The sequence below is a fragment of the Maniola hyperantus genome, chromosome 5 (genome assembly GCF_902806685.2).
Source record: "Maniola hyperantus chromosome 5, iAphHyp1.2, whole genome shotgun sequence".
NCBI lineage: Eukaryota > Metazoa > Arthropoda > Insecta > Lepidoptera > Nymphalidae > Maniola > Maniola hyperantus.
The window spans coordinates 2631868-2646169 of record NC_048540.1 but is presented as its reverse complement, the minus strand read 5'-3'; the positions used below and the strand labels follow the sequence as shown (position 1 = coordinate 2646169).

Sequence of the window (14302 nt, the reverse complement as noted above, 5' to 3'; positions counted from 1 at the left end):
AAAAATATTTGTTTAAAATGTATTACCTACTTTTTAATTGTTATTATTGAATATTTCAGGGAATAAGCTTACTATGCTGTAGCAACATTTACTGGAAGGTTACCCTTGGTTTAACCAATCACAAGCGTCCATATGACATTCATTCGCTAACCCCGCGCCTCGTTCAGTTTTTCATTCAAATCAATCAGTCAATCGCGGATCTCTGGTTTGTGTAGTTGACTGTTGAGGGTCACTACAACTTGCCGGCATTTTCCAGTGTTTTACTACAAATTCTAACTAAAACTATTGTGTTTCTGTACAGCTTGAATCTGTAAAAGTGCTAACATAACGTAGTGCGATAAACGTGCACAGTTCCGTTTTTTAATCGAACCCACTTTGAGGTAAGAGGAATTCAGTGCATACAGAAATTTATTTTCTCCTACTAAACGACTGCCGATACATACGACATAGTCTGCCCAATTGCCCACGTGTGTTATGCGTACGTGGTGATCTTGGAGAAAACTAAACTACTACAACAACTCTACCTTCATAATCATACGTAAAACAATTCCCTAAGCACCCGCGGCTTCTGTCAAAGAACTGCGCAGTTCTAAGTTATTTCTCAAAGCAATCATCCTATTGTAGGTAGTTACCTAATTCTTTCTAGAAATAAATTTATTATGATTATCTAACTAAGATGATTCTTTTATTCATTTATTTGCTTGTTTCTCTGTAAGCATACCTACAATTTACAGCACCGCTTCTGTCATAGAAGTTAGGTCTGCTGTTCTACTAAAGATGTGGTATAGCTAGGATTCATAACCAGAGATGTGGGTAAACCTATCACTTAATTTTCATAGCCTATTTTAGCTCTTACCAGTGGCTAGTTAAAGGTGGATCAGAGGATGCATTCTGCTCCGGGCCTGAAGTCTAGAAAGGCCTCTTAATGTCGAGAAATCATCAATTAGCCAAACCCAAGTCAGGTTGACATATTTTCAGTAAGTAGATACTTACCTAGGTCAAAGCCAGTTTGTAGTTAGTCTCTCTCAGAATAAGAAGAACTTATACTACACTGGTCATATTATACATTTGATAACATTATGCAGGTTTCTTTTCAGCAGTGTTTTTTGACGACCTCCCTGTCGCAGTGGTGAGCGCTGTGGTCTTAATAGTGGGAGGTCCCGGGTTCGATTCCTGGCAGGGGTTTGGAATTTTATAATTTCTAAATTTCTGGTCTGGTCTGGTGGGAGGCTTCGGCCGTGGCTAGTTACCACCCTACCGGCAAAGCCGTGCCGCCAAGCGATTTAGCGTTCCAGTACGATGCCGTGTAGAAACCAAAGGGGTATGGGTTTAATAAAAACTGCCATACCCCTTCCAGGTTAGCCCGCTATCATCTTATACTGCATCATCACTTACCACCAGGTGAGATTGCAGTCAAGGGCTAACTTGTATCTGAATAAAAAAAAAAGTGTATTTCATGCTTAAAGCAAGTGATATTTAATTGCTTAAAATGCACATAACTCTGAAAAGTTTGAGTTGTATGCCCGGGATCAGAACCCCAACCTCCTGAATATGAGGTGGACCTGTTAACCGCTAGGCTGTCACAGATATATTGTATACTAGCTGACCCACCCCGGCTTCGCTCGGGTAGAATTTAGAAAATCAGCGTGGGGGTAGAATTTTCAAAATTCCTGATATAGGTACCTCATATTATTTTCTTTTGTAACTGAAAACCCAAACATCAATTTTCATGGAAATAACTTGAAAAAATGACTTTCATAAAACTTTCATCACTTATTTAAACCTCTTGGCAGTAGAATTTTCAAAAATCGTTAGTACATGTTTTTATTCTTAACCGAAAGCCTGTATACCAATTTTCATCGATGTAACTTTAAAAATAATAGACTTTCATACAAACTTCCATCCCCCATTTATTCTAGGGGTGGAATTTTGAAAAATCTTTTCTTAGTAAATACCTACTCCTTACAAAGAACACATCCTCCAAATTTTCTGTCTCTAGGACCAACGGTTTAAACAGTGTGTTGATATATAACTATAAGTCAGTCAGTCAGTCAGGACTTTGAATTTTATATATATTTGAAGATGTGTGATACCCACTAATAAGATCACTACATTTTCATGAGCCAAGATCATGCAGTGATAGCCCAGTGGTATCCCAGTGTTTCTGTGGCAGGTATGGAGTGGGAAGGGCCGCCCAAGCAAGGCTTGTACGACCCACAGAACGAGCACGAGGCCTGCGGAGTTGGTTTCATTGTTGCCATCGACGGCAAACGTTCTCATAAAGTGAGTATCATAATACTTATTACCTACTAGCTGATGCCCGAGACTTCGTTCGCGTGGATTTACCTTTTTAAAAATCCTGTGGGAACTCTTTGATTTTTCCAGGATAAAAAGTTGCCTATGTCCTTCCCCGAGACGTAAGGTAACTCTGCACCAAATTTCATCAAAAAAGCTAGCAGACAGACAGACACACTTTCGCATTTAGTATGTATGGATGTAGTAATATTAGTATGGATTAAAAAGAATTTTTAACTCAAACATATTTTATAAAATGTGCTATAGAGCCATCAAATTAATCTACCACCTAAAATTATTGTTCTGCATACCAAGACAGGTATCTAGTATATACTTTGACTTTGAAATTAAATAAGACATATTTTACGCTGAGTTGATTGAAAAAAAAAAAAAACTAAATTTAGTAACAAGAGTTCTTTGAATTTTTGTGATTAAATTAGTTCAACTCCTCCACATAATTTTTAGGGTTCTGTACCTCAAAAGGAAAAACGGAACCCTTATAGGATCACTTTGTTGTCTGTCTGTCTGTCCTTACGAAAATAATTGTAATAAGCCACCCATACGAAGCCCAGGGCGGGTCGCTAGTCGTTAGGTAAGGTTTTCTATCCCGACTATATAATAATATTATAAAGGCGAAAGTTTGTATGTGTGTGTGTTTGTGTATGTTTGTTACTCCTTCACGCAAAAACTACTGGACGGATTTGGCTGAAATTTAGAATGGAGATAGACTATACCCTGGATTAGCACATAGGCTACTTTTTATCCCGGAAAATTAACGAGTTCCCACGGGATTTTGGAAAACTTATATCGCAGTCGCGGACATCAGCTAGTCTTTCATCTGCACACAAAACTGAATCTCTATAACTACCATTTAGTATGGATAAAGCTACAGTTGAGTATGTAAGATTGGTATGTACCTATCCTATAGGTAACCATGCATTTAGCACTCTCGTAATTCTTGTTCGTTGCAGCCACTCAGACTTGTAGACATGACATCTGCACTTGCTGCACCATTCCAGTGATCTGTCTGTTGGGATTATAGTTAGATTTGGCAGCACTTAGCCAGATATTTTACTTCCGCGATATGTCAGCACCTTTGTTATTTATATACCTAGACTAGCTTATGCTCGCGACTTCGTCCGCGTGGACTACACAAATTTCAAACCCCTACTTCACCCCCTTAGGAGTTGAATTTTCGAAAATCCTTTCTTAGCGGATGCCTACGTCACAATAGCTATCTGCATGCCAAATTTCAGCCCGATCGGTCCAGTAGTTTGAACTGTGCGTTGATAGATCAGTCAGTCAGTCAGTCAGTCAGTCACCTTTTCCTTTTATATATTTAGATAATAAGACTTAGTTATCATCAGCCGGATAGTCTATCACTGCCAGATCTAGACCATACTCATCCTCATCCAGTATCCATCCAGATGGACCGAAAGATTTCTGTTTGTTCTAGTAGTTTTTTCCAGTACCCACCCTGTCATACTCATATCGTCCTATATCATTAAACTTACGTTTATCTTTCCTTGGACCTTGGCAACCTCAAGATATCTTGTCTAAGATATAGGTATACAAATATTCGGATTTATATGAAAACAAGTTCAAAAAAATTGTAACTTCCTCAGATCGTCCGAGATGCAGAGACTCTCGCGAAACGCATGGAGCACCGAGGCGCGTGCGCCTGCGACAACGACACGGGCGACGGCGCCGGCGTCTTGACTGCCATCCCGCACCAACTGTACTGCGCTCAGCTGAGGTGAGTGCTTAGTGCTTACACCTCTCTCAGATCGTCTGAGATGCAAAGGAAAATGTATGGAGCATTGAAGCGTGTGCCCCTACATGGACGATGTGACGAACTGATGGCGAGTTTCGCCTCAGCTCCACTCCAACCTGCAGATGTGTGTTGTGCTTAAAGGTTTGTACGCACCTGAGCGGCGCGGCGCGGCGCTTCAGCGAGCTGCACGTCGCGGCACAGAGCTTCAAAATATCATTTCTATCATTTTGTATGGCGCATATCGCACTAGAGCGGCGCTGCACAGCGCTTCACCGCGCGTTGCCGCGCGTCACGGCTGGAGAGAATATTTTGAAGCGCAGCGAAGCGACGCGCAGTGCAGTGACGCTAGTGCGACATACCCAGCGGCGCGGCGCGGCGCTTCAGTATGCGTACGTCGCTCGAATAAGATACACGCGCATCTTGTTAGGTATTTAAAGTACAGGCAAGAATTGGCAAGATAGACCTCAAAATAAATAACGTAGGTTTAATTTTTGGCACATGACGTGTTCCTCATGCTCTTAGAAGTATATCCTCAAAGGACCCAACCCCTAGGATGTCGGCTTCCCCCCTTCCCAGTGTCTAAATGTATAAATGTCTCTCCGAGCGTTATGAGAAAACATCAATGGTAAAAATAATCCTGATTAAATAACTATAATATATTATGTACATATTATACCTACCTACTTCACCTAGGTAGAATTAATAGTTTCGGAAATATGCCTACCTATTGTTGTACTTGTGTTTATATTATACTAGCTTATGCCCGCGACGTCGTCCGCGTGGACTACACAAATCTCGAACCCCTATTTTAGGGTTCCGTACCTCAAAAGGAAAAACGGAACTCTTATAGGATCACTTTGTTGTCTGTCTGTCTGTCTGTCTGTCTGTCTGTCTGTCCGTCTGTCTGTCAAGAAACCTACAGGGTACTTCCCGTTGACCTAGAATCATGAAAATTGGCATGTAGGTAGGTATCTTATAGCTGACATTTGGGGAAAAATCTGAAAACCGTGAATTTAGGGTTAGATCACACAAAAAAAAAAAATTGTGGTCATGAACTAATAATTAGTATTTTCAACTTTCGAAGTGAGTGACTATACCAAGTGGGGTATCATATGAAAGGTCTTCACCTGTACATTCTAAAACAGATTTTTATTTATTTTTATGCATCATATTTTTTGAATTATCGTGCAAAATGTCGAAAAAATACGACTAGTACGGAACCCTCATTGCGCGAGCCTGACTCGCACTTGGCCGGTTTTTTCTCTTCGATAATTCGTTCTTCTTCTGCACAACAAAGAAATAATAATCAAATCCTCTTCACTGTCGCTCATCTTGCGACGTTGTTGCTCGTACGCGAACGGGTATAAAAGTGACGCGCAAGTGACGCGAGGTGCCGCGTACTGAAGTTGTAGTGCGGTAGGCACCGTCGAGCGGCCTGAGGTGACGCGTTCTGCAGTCGGACTGAAGCGCCGCGCCGCGCCGCTCAGGTGCGTACGAACCTTTAAGGTCCACTGCCTGTGCCGCATTTCTTGAATGGGGAATATTATCCTAGTATGTTTTATATGGTATAGCTATCACCTCTGTCATCGAGAAAGCTCCGCTCGTCTATAAGAACACACTATAAGAACACTTGTGTAGAAGAATCACCCATCTAAAATTCCAGAACACTGCTAGAACATGAACGTCAGTTATACAGTATTCCTATATTGCATAATATCATTGATAGGTATAAAATGTTACATTTTCTTTATCAGTGAAAAAGATGAAAGGGGTTTGCATAATATCAATATGACACTTAAGTAACACGGCGGCAGAAGTAGTGATTTATGGAAATGTGTTATGGTATGGCTATGTGAATGTAAAATCTGACTCATTGCCAAGTTCTGGCAACAATAGGATCGCTTTCGATGGCATGCCGCCAGCCGGCCGCGCGACGAGTATCGATCGATTAGTCATTCTGGAAACTGGAGTAGGCATGACACTGCCAAAACTGTTATCAGAACCTAGAAAAAGAAATGCCTAAATTTTTTTTTATTTTTTTTTATTTTTTACTAGCTTATGCTCGCGACTTCGTCCGCGTGGACTACTCAAATTTCAAACCCCTATTTCACCCCTTAGGGTTGAATTTTCCAAAATCCTTTATTAGCGGATGGCTACGTCATAATAGCTATCTGTGTGCCAAATTTCAGCCCGATCCGTCCAGTAGTTTGAGCTGTGCGTTGATAGATCAGTCAGTCAGTCAGTCACCTTTTCCTTTTATATATTTAGATCAGATTCAGATTAGATTAATAATATCATTGGCCACAACAACAACCTATTTTGTAATCCGATGCTGTATTGTCAGCTGAGGTTTGCGGTTTACCATTTAACTAATGTAATTACATATTATTTATGTAAATAAAGGTATTATTAAATAAAACATTTAGATCATTTCTATTATCATCTTACTAAATACATGACAGCAGAAAATATCTTGATCTGAGCACAATAATTAGAGTAGGTATTCGCATTCTCGTCTTACTAATGTAATATGAAAAGGACAGACACAGTTTGACAGTTTTAAATTTAATTTAGAGCTGTCAAACTTTAGCTGCCAGTTGCGAGGCTATTGTTTAAATTTGTAGTTCCGCCCCTTTCTAGCAATATTAAAAAGAAAAAGGAGAAGTACTCTAAATTTAGTTTAGAGAAAGACAACAGAATCGGTGCCAATGTAAATATTTTAACTAGGTACCTACGTTGAACGTATACCTAGCACATCTAACATTGTCCAAGATCTAGGTGAGTTCGCTGGTCTCTCAACTCATAAATCATAATTTATTAATAGAATCTGCAGAAAAGCTAGGTCATCTCAAAAGTGTTGTTGAACAAATGTCTACATAAATACATGTATAAAACATCTCAACTCAACTCAGTGGGGACTACCGACAGAAGCGAAAACTTGAAACTGTAAAATAACATTTTTTTAACTGACTTCCAAAGAGGAGGTGGTTCTTGGATTTTCATAAGTAAATTGTAGTATATCAGAAAATAAAATTTCATAATTTAAAACTAATAACATTAGTGTAGTTTATTCAAGTATCAGCACTCCGAGCACTATTAACATTTGCATGTCGGTGACGCGACCTTGAAGTTTTTACCCATCGACCATCCCAAAATCGCCCAATGCACCTGAAGAAGTTTTAAATTCAAAAAATTCCCACAATAAAGGCATCTTCCGCGATGGACTCAATGGTACAAAATAACTATGTTAATTTATACTTAATCAAAGTGTATGTAAATGTATGCTAACCACTACATCACTATCTAATCGAATAATTCTTCCATATCAAAGCATACCTACTGTAATAACCACAAAAGGGGGAAAATTTACACAAACCATTTCATCATAATGCGTATTGCTCACATAACTAACTCTTATTTAAATTTTAAAGCAAAACTTGCAACAAATGCAGTTTAAAGCTTTGCTTTGCCGGGCACGCACCTCTAACTTTTCGGAGTTATGTGCATTTTAAGTAATTAAACTTGTTTTAACGGTGAAAGAAAACATCGGGAGGAAACCTGCATGCCTGAGAGACCTCCATAATGTTCTCAAAGGTGTGTAAGGTCTGCCAATCCGCACTTGGCCAGCGTGACAGCCTATGGCCAAAACCCTTCTCTAAGAGGAAACCTCTGTAGTGAGTTTTACACGCGTTTGTGAATGCCTTTATCCTTACTATCTACAGCATATTTGATAAAGTGGGTAAAACAAGGAAAACTAAGGTATAGGTACTTAATAAGTTCTACATATTCTACCAACCGTGAAGATCAAGCTTTAAGTGTGTTAGGGTGTGTGTGCACTCATTCTATTCGTTTTCGTAAAAACTGAAAATACGATTTGAAGTGGCCGTCATACAAAAGGCACCCACGATTATACGAAAACGATAAATACGAACCAAATTAGTGCACTTAGTGTAGGTACGTACATTTTGTATAACGGCCACTACGTATCGTATTTTTTAGGAAACGAATACGATTCGAATACGAATGAGTGAACAAACGGCCTAATGCTATTTAAGTATTACAATATATTTTCACGAGTGCCCTTGAAAGTCATGTAATTATTCAATGTTGGGTTTTGTTAAATCTATTTTCATTTGAAGTAGTTACTCTTGAAGTTTACGAATTTTGAACTGGAAATTACGTGCAGTTTTGTTAGTATTTCATTCCTTATTACCAGTTCTGTTCCATTACCCAATTTAAATAGGAGGCATTCGGCCTGCATTTTCATTAGACTACATCAAAAATAAATGATTTCTTAGTGATTGTTAAATAGAGGTCTTCCAAAATATGTAAAAACCACGTCCTTTGTTAGTTTTGACGTCACATTCCAGTATTTCATAGAATATCGCATACTAAGTGCGCGATTTGACGTTTGATAAAAAGTTACTGATTTGACTATTGACTAGTTGTCAAATACCCTATTGTATGAGCTTTGTCCATCTGGAGTTCTATAATATCTTTGCGATATATTAACAAATTAAGATGAAATACTGTATCTAATCAGAAATAGGGAGAACATTGATCTTGAACCATTTGCAGAGATACCTTATAAAGTATTCGGTCACAGTTCAACAGCTAAAAAGACAAATAAGTCATGTAAATCGGAACACGATATTGTACCAACCCGTCCCAGCCCAATCAGTACGATTGTCGCGTGACCTACTGGCGGGCAATTGCTACTAGATATTAGATAATAACTATCGTGACTCGATGCTACTACGCAGTTGACATGTTTGCTATTGGGGCTTGGTTGAAAACACTTGTTGCTACATTTTCTGTTTAGTCGATGAAAAACGGTAAATAGCTTTTAAGGTAGTTTTAAAGATGTCACACCAAACCAAAGCGAAAAAAATGTCGCCGGCCAATGTTCTACCAACCCGTCCTAGCCCTAATCACTACGATTGTCGCATGATCTACTGGCGGGCAATTGCTACTAGATATTAGATAATAACTATCGTGACTCGATGCTACTACGCAGTAGATTTGTTTGCTATTGGGGCTTGGTTGAAGCTATTGAAAACACTTGTTGCTACCTTCTTGTTTAGTCGACGAAAAACGGTTAATAGCTTTAGAGTTTAAGGTCATTTTAAAGATGTCACACCAAACCAAAGCGAGAAAAATGTCGCCGGCCAATGTTCTACCAACCCGTCCCAGCCCTAATCACTACGACTGTCGCATGATCTACTGGCGGGAAATTGCTACTAGATATTAGATAATAACTATCGTGACTCGATACTACTACGCAGTTGACATGTTTGCTATTGGGGCTTGGTTGAAAACACTTGTTGCTACCTTTCTGTTTAATCATCATCACTAGGTATCAACCGATGGACGTCCACTGCTGGACATAGGTCTCTTGTAGGTACTTCCATACGCCACGGTCTTGCGCTGCCTGAACCAGCGGCGGCTCTCTGCGACTCGTTTTATGTCGTCTTCACCTAGTAGGGGGTCTTCCAGTTCCAAAGCCGCACTTTCCGGTGCGCGACCACTATCCTAGCTCCTTGGGACCCCAACGTCTATCGTGTTTTCGAACCGTGTGCCCTGCCCATTGATTCAGCTTTTATCATGAAGCACATATCATCACGAAGAGAAACTCCAATCATAAGCTCTCTCTCTCTCTCTCTCTCTCTCCATAGCGCCCGCTGACTGACTGTTTTCAATGTGAATTCACAAATACCGAATTTAAATCTCAATGTGATCAAAAAATGACAAGGCCTTGTATCTCTCTATCTAATCAGATTCGAAAATTAATTCAACGGAACAAATAGGTATTAATTATATTGCGGGTATTAGGTATAAAATCTCATCCAGTTATATTTGGTTTTTACGAGCAGGTTGCAGTAATATTTACATTAAAACATATTATCTTGTTTATTTAACCAGAGGCTAAGGAAAAAATCTCGATATTGAGCCTTCACAATCCCAGATATACATATATAGCGTCTAACATAGCGTAATGAAAGTAAAGAGCTAAGAAAGATCTATGCCACACAAAAGCTTATTTTATTAACGTTGCCCATTTCGTTTACCATCTACATCTTTTGGTCTAAGAATTGAACTGCGCTCTTATTGATAACGCGTAAGTAGGTACATAAGCAGGTTTCTGCACTGTCAAAGACATTTTGCTGCACAATGCATTATTACATTATTAACTCCATGTTTACATAACAATCACTGATATCACCATAACGTGCATGCATAATTAATAATAATGATTAGGTACCACCTATTACTTTTTAGGGTTGTCAATAAATTACTTAATTTATTGACAACCCTAAAAAGTAATAGGTCTTTTTAAGTAAATAGATCGGGAGGGGGGGGGGGGGGGGGGGGCTAGCGATAATAAGATATAGCAATTAAATTTAAGAGGGTAAAATAGGAGTTACAAAATTTTGAAATTTCTGTAGTCCAATCGGATAAAGTCGCGAGCATAAGCTAGTCTGAATTAATATGAGTTCTTAAAGATTTACATAAATCTTTAAAAATAAAACAAAGTCTGATTGGCACAGTTTTTAATACAGAAGTAAATACTGAATCAGTGTATTTAACTACACGTCTGTAATCTGTGTCTTGTTTACTAGCTCGTGTCCGTGACTATCGTTACACCTTGTTAGCACTGGTTAGAACTTACAACAGCTGGAGCGATCTGATCTAGCTAGATGTTGCGGTTTATAACATGTTATACTTAGCTGTTATAGTTTTCCTTTTAACTTCGTTATTAAGGTTCCGTACCTCAAAAGGAAAAACGGAACCCTTATAGGATCACTTTGTCTGTCTGTCTGTCGGTTGATCTGTCAAGAAACCTACAGGGTACTTCCCGTTAACTTAGAATCATGAAATTTGGCAGGTAGGTAGGTCTCATAGCAGACATAAGGGGAGAAATCTGAAAACTGTGAATTTAGGGTTACATCACACAAAAATAATTAAATTGTGTTCATGAACTAATTATTAGTATTTTCAATTTTCGAAGTGAGATAACTATGTCAAGTGGGCTATCATATGAAAGGGCTTCACTTGTGCATTCTAAAACAGATTTTTATTTATTTTTATGCGTCATAGTTTTTGAATTATCGTGCAAAATGTCAAAAAAATACGACTGGAGTACGGAACCCTCGGTGCGCGAGCCTGACTTGGACTTGGCCGGTTTTTATATAAGTGCTACTACTACTACTACTACTACTACTATACTATACTATTAGTATACTACTAAGTATATCCAAAAACAATCATTTTTTTAAAAGAATATTAGCCATGCCTAATATTCCGTATTTAGCTAGCAGCTACCAATTTTAATCTTCAAGCCCTTCGGTGATGCGAAGTACTGTGGGCTAATCACTCGCATATTCCTAAATCTTAACTTGTGATTAATAGAAATGGGCTCCTTTTATCCCATATTTTAGTTAACTTTGTTGCTATTTTCACTTTCAAAGTAAGATTACTATACCAAATGGGGTATCATAATGATAGGGCTTTGCTTGTACATTCTGAAACCGATTTTTATTTATTTTTGGGCATAATAGTTGATTTATCTCGCAAAATGTCGATACAATACGATTGTAGTACGGAACCATCAGTGCGCGAGTCTGACTTGCACTTGGCCGGTTTTTTATTTATACGTGGCCTATTTAATATTATAGTAGAGTAGGTAGTCGTTTGATGTGATCAATGGACAGATTCCTGTCGTACGTTCAAAGACTTATTTTTAGCGCTCCAATTGAATAGCTATTGTTCAAATGGCGAACTTCTCCCATTTAGTTCATAGACAAACAGTTTTATTATGTACGCGTTCCTTTATACCATCTCAAAGGCATCTCTCATATTATCATCACAATCGATATCGTAACTTTGAAATAATCCATACACACACACACATTAATTTATTTTAAAATAGTTCTTTTTTCTGTGTATTTGTACCTAAATTTTCAAGCTGGACGTCAATTAAAAACATAACCAAGTTTAGATTCATTTTTCATTTCATTACATTCCAAAGACTCAAGCCTCAATAGCTCAACGGGTAGAGGGTGGACTGAAAACCGAAAGGTCGACCGACGGTTCAAATCCCGCCCGTTGCACTATTGTCGTACCTACTCCTAGCACAAGCTTGAGGCTTAGTTGGAGAGGAAAGGGGAATATTAGTCATTTAATATGGCTAATATTCTTTTAATAAAAAATAGCACAAGACTCAAGATGTTAAGAATTAAGATTGTCCAGTGTCTTGAACTTTTCGCTGATGGATGGATCATTCAATGAGTTAGATTTACAAAAACACCCCGTTTTTATAAGGCAATATCCCATATTACCTACACCTTACATAATTCGTATCCTTTATCGATCACTAGTAATACTAGGTCATACTCGTATATAACTTATATATATATATCTGTTATAGGCATTGCCTCTTACACGTCCCGCCCCAGATAACTTATGTATTAATGAATATGTTATTATATATCTGCTGTGTTATGGTTATGTACTGAAGATATTATGTACAAACTTAAGTGGGACGTTGTCGTATACATTACACCTACATATGTAATGTAGGTATACTGTATTGATCCTCGCGACTTTGATTGGAAAGATGACGACGGAGAAACGACTGATTTGGCTTCTTTCTGTTCAGAAGTGAACAAATAAAAATAAACCATAGAGCGATTTAAAATGTAAGTATTATTTAAAATGTCTGTCTGTATGAAACTGTCTCGTTGACCTAGAATCATTTGGCAGCACAAATTTGGCAGGTAGGTAGGTCTTATAGCAGACATTAGGGGAAAAATCTGAAAACCGTAAATTTGTGGTTACATCACACAAAAAGTTAAATTGTGGTCATGAATGAACTAATAATTAGTATTTTCAATTATCAAAGTAAGATAACTATATCAAGTGGGGTATCATATGAAAGGTCTTCACCTGTGGATTCTGAAACAGATTTTTATTTATTTTTATGAATCATAGTTTTTAATTTATCGTGCAAAATGTCGAAAAAATACGACTTACGGAACCCTCGGTGCGCGAGCCTGACTTTTCATTTGATCTTTTCCGCTGCACTTCTTATCATATAATTACGATTTACGAGCATTTCAACAACTGGATTAAGAAGTGCATTAATATTTTATGGATTTTATCTTAATGATTGGTAATCTAATTCCTCAAAGATACTTATAATCTTAATTACTCAAGTATATTCTCCGGAGATAGCGATTGGCGTACTACTCCGCTACTACGAGTGGGTAAACATTTGCTTGCACTTGAAGACAATGGCCGGAAAAACAAGGGAGTTTTATAGGTATATGTGTACATAGATTGTGCACAGTAATCTATTAAGTAGATACCATTAGTATCATTACTTTTCCACATTTATATAATTGTTTGTGTCTCAATGTTGTCTTTTCGAAAAAGTTGTATCATGTATGCGACAGCAATATGGGAAATATTTTTACTAGCTAGGTAGCTTTTTCATTTTATTTTATTCAGATACAAGCTAGCTCTTGTCTGCAAAATCACCTGGTGTTAAGTGATGATGATAGCCACGGCCGAAGCCTCCCACCAGACCAGACCGGAAATTTAGAAATTATAAAATTCCAAACCAGCGACTTCGTTCGCGTGGATTTAGGCTTTTAAAAACTCGTGGGAACTCTTTGATTTTCCGGGATAAAAAGTAGCCTATGTCACTCTCCCATGCCTATCCCATGCCCAAAATCACGTCGATCCGTTGCGATGTGATTGAAAGACAAACCACCAAACTAATAAACAAACACATTCACATTTCTGTCCTGTCTACTGATTAAATTAATTTCTCTGTTATCGTTTTATATCTGAGATGTAGTTAAAAGCCGAAGCCTCTCACCAGACCAGACCGGAAATTTAGAAATTATAAAACTCCAAACCTCTACTACTACTACTACTAATAAGTGTGATGAAAAAAAAAATCAGTTAATTTGCCTACGGAACCCTAAAAATTGTATGAGTCTGGTAGAAAGAATAGTCATGCAAATCGACCGCGGCATATCGAATTACATGCCTATTAATTAATTAAAACCGGCCAAGTGCGAGTCAAGCTCGCGCAATGAGGGTTCCGTACTACAGTCGTATTCTTTCGACATTTTGCACGATAATTCAAAAACTATGATGCATAAAAATAAATAAAAATCTGTTTTATAATGTACAGGTGAAGACCTTTCATACATATGATGACCC

The 14302-nt window shown here is 38.1% G+C and overlaps 1 protein-coding gene across 1 annotated transcript in view; it reads left to right on the top strand.

Annotated features, from left to right (window-relative positions):
- Positions 1 to 199: 199 nt before the first annotated feature.
- Positions 200 to 14302, top strand: part of LOC117982670 (uncharacterized) — a 69390-nt gene continuing 55287 nt past the window's right edge. The window contains exons 1-3 of the mRNA XM_034969042.2: positions 200 to 380; positions 2174 to 2283; positions 3921 to 4051. Of these exons, the coding sequence (XP_034824933.1) occupies positions 2176 to 2283; positions 3921 to 4051 (239 nt within the window). The 5' untranslated portion in view covers positions 200 to 380; positions 2174 to 2175. The remainder of the gene's footprint in view (positions 381 to 2173; positions 2284 to 3920; positions 4052 to 14302) is intronic.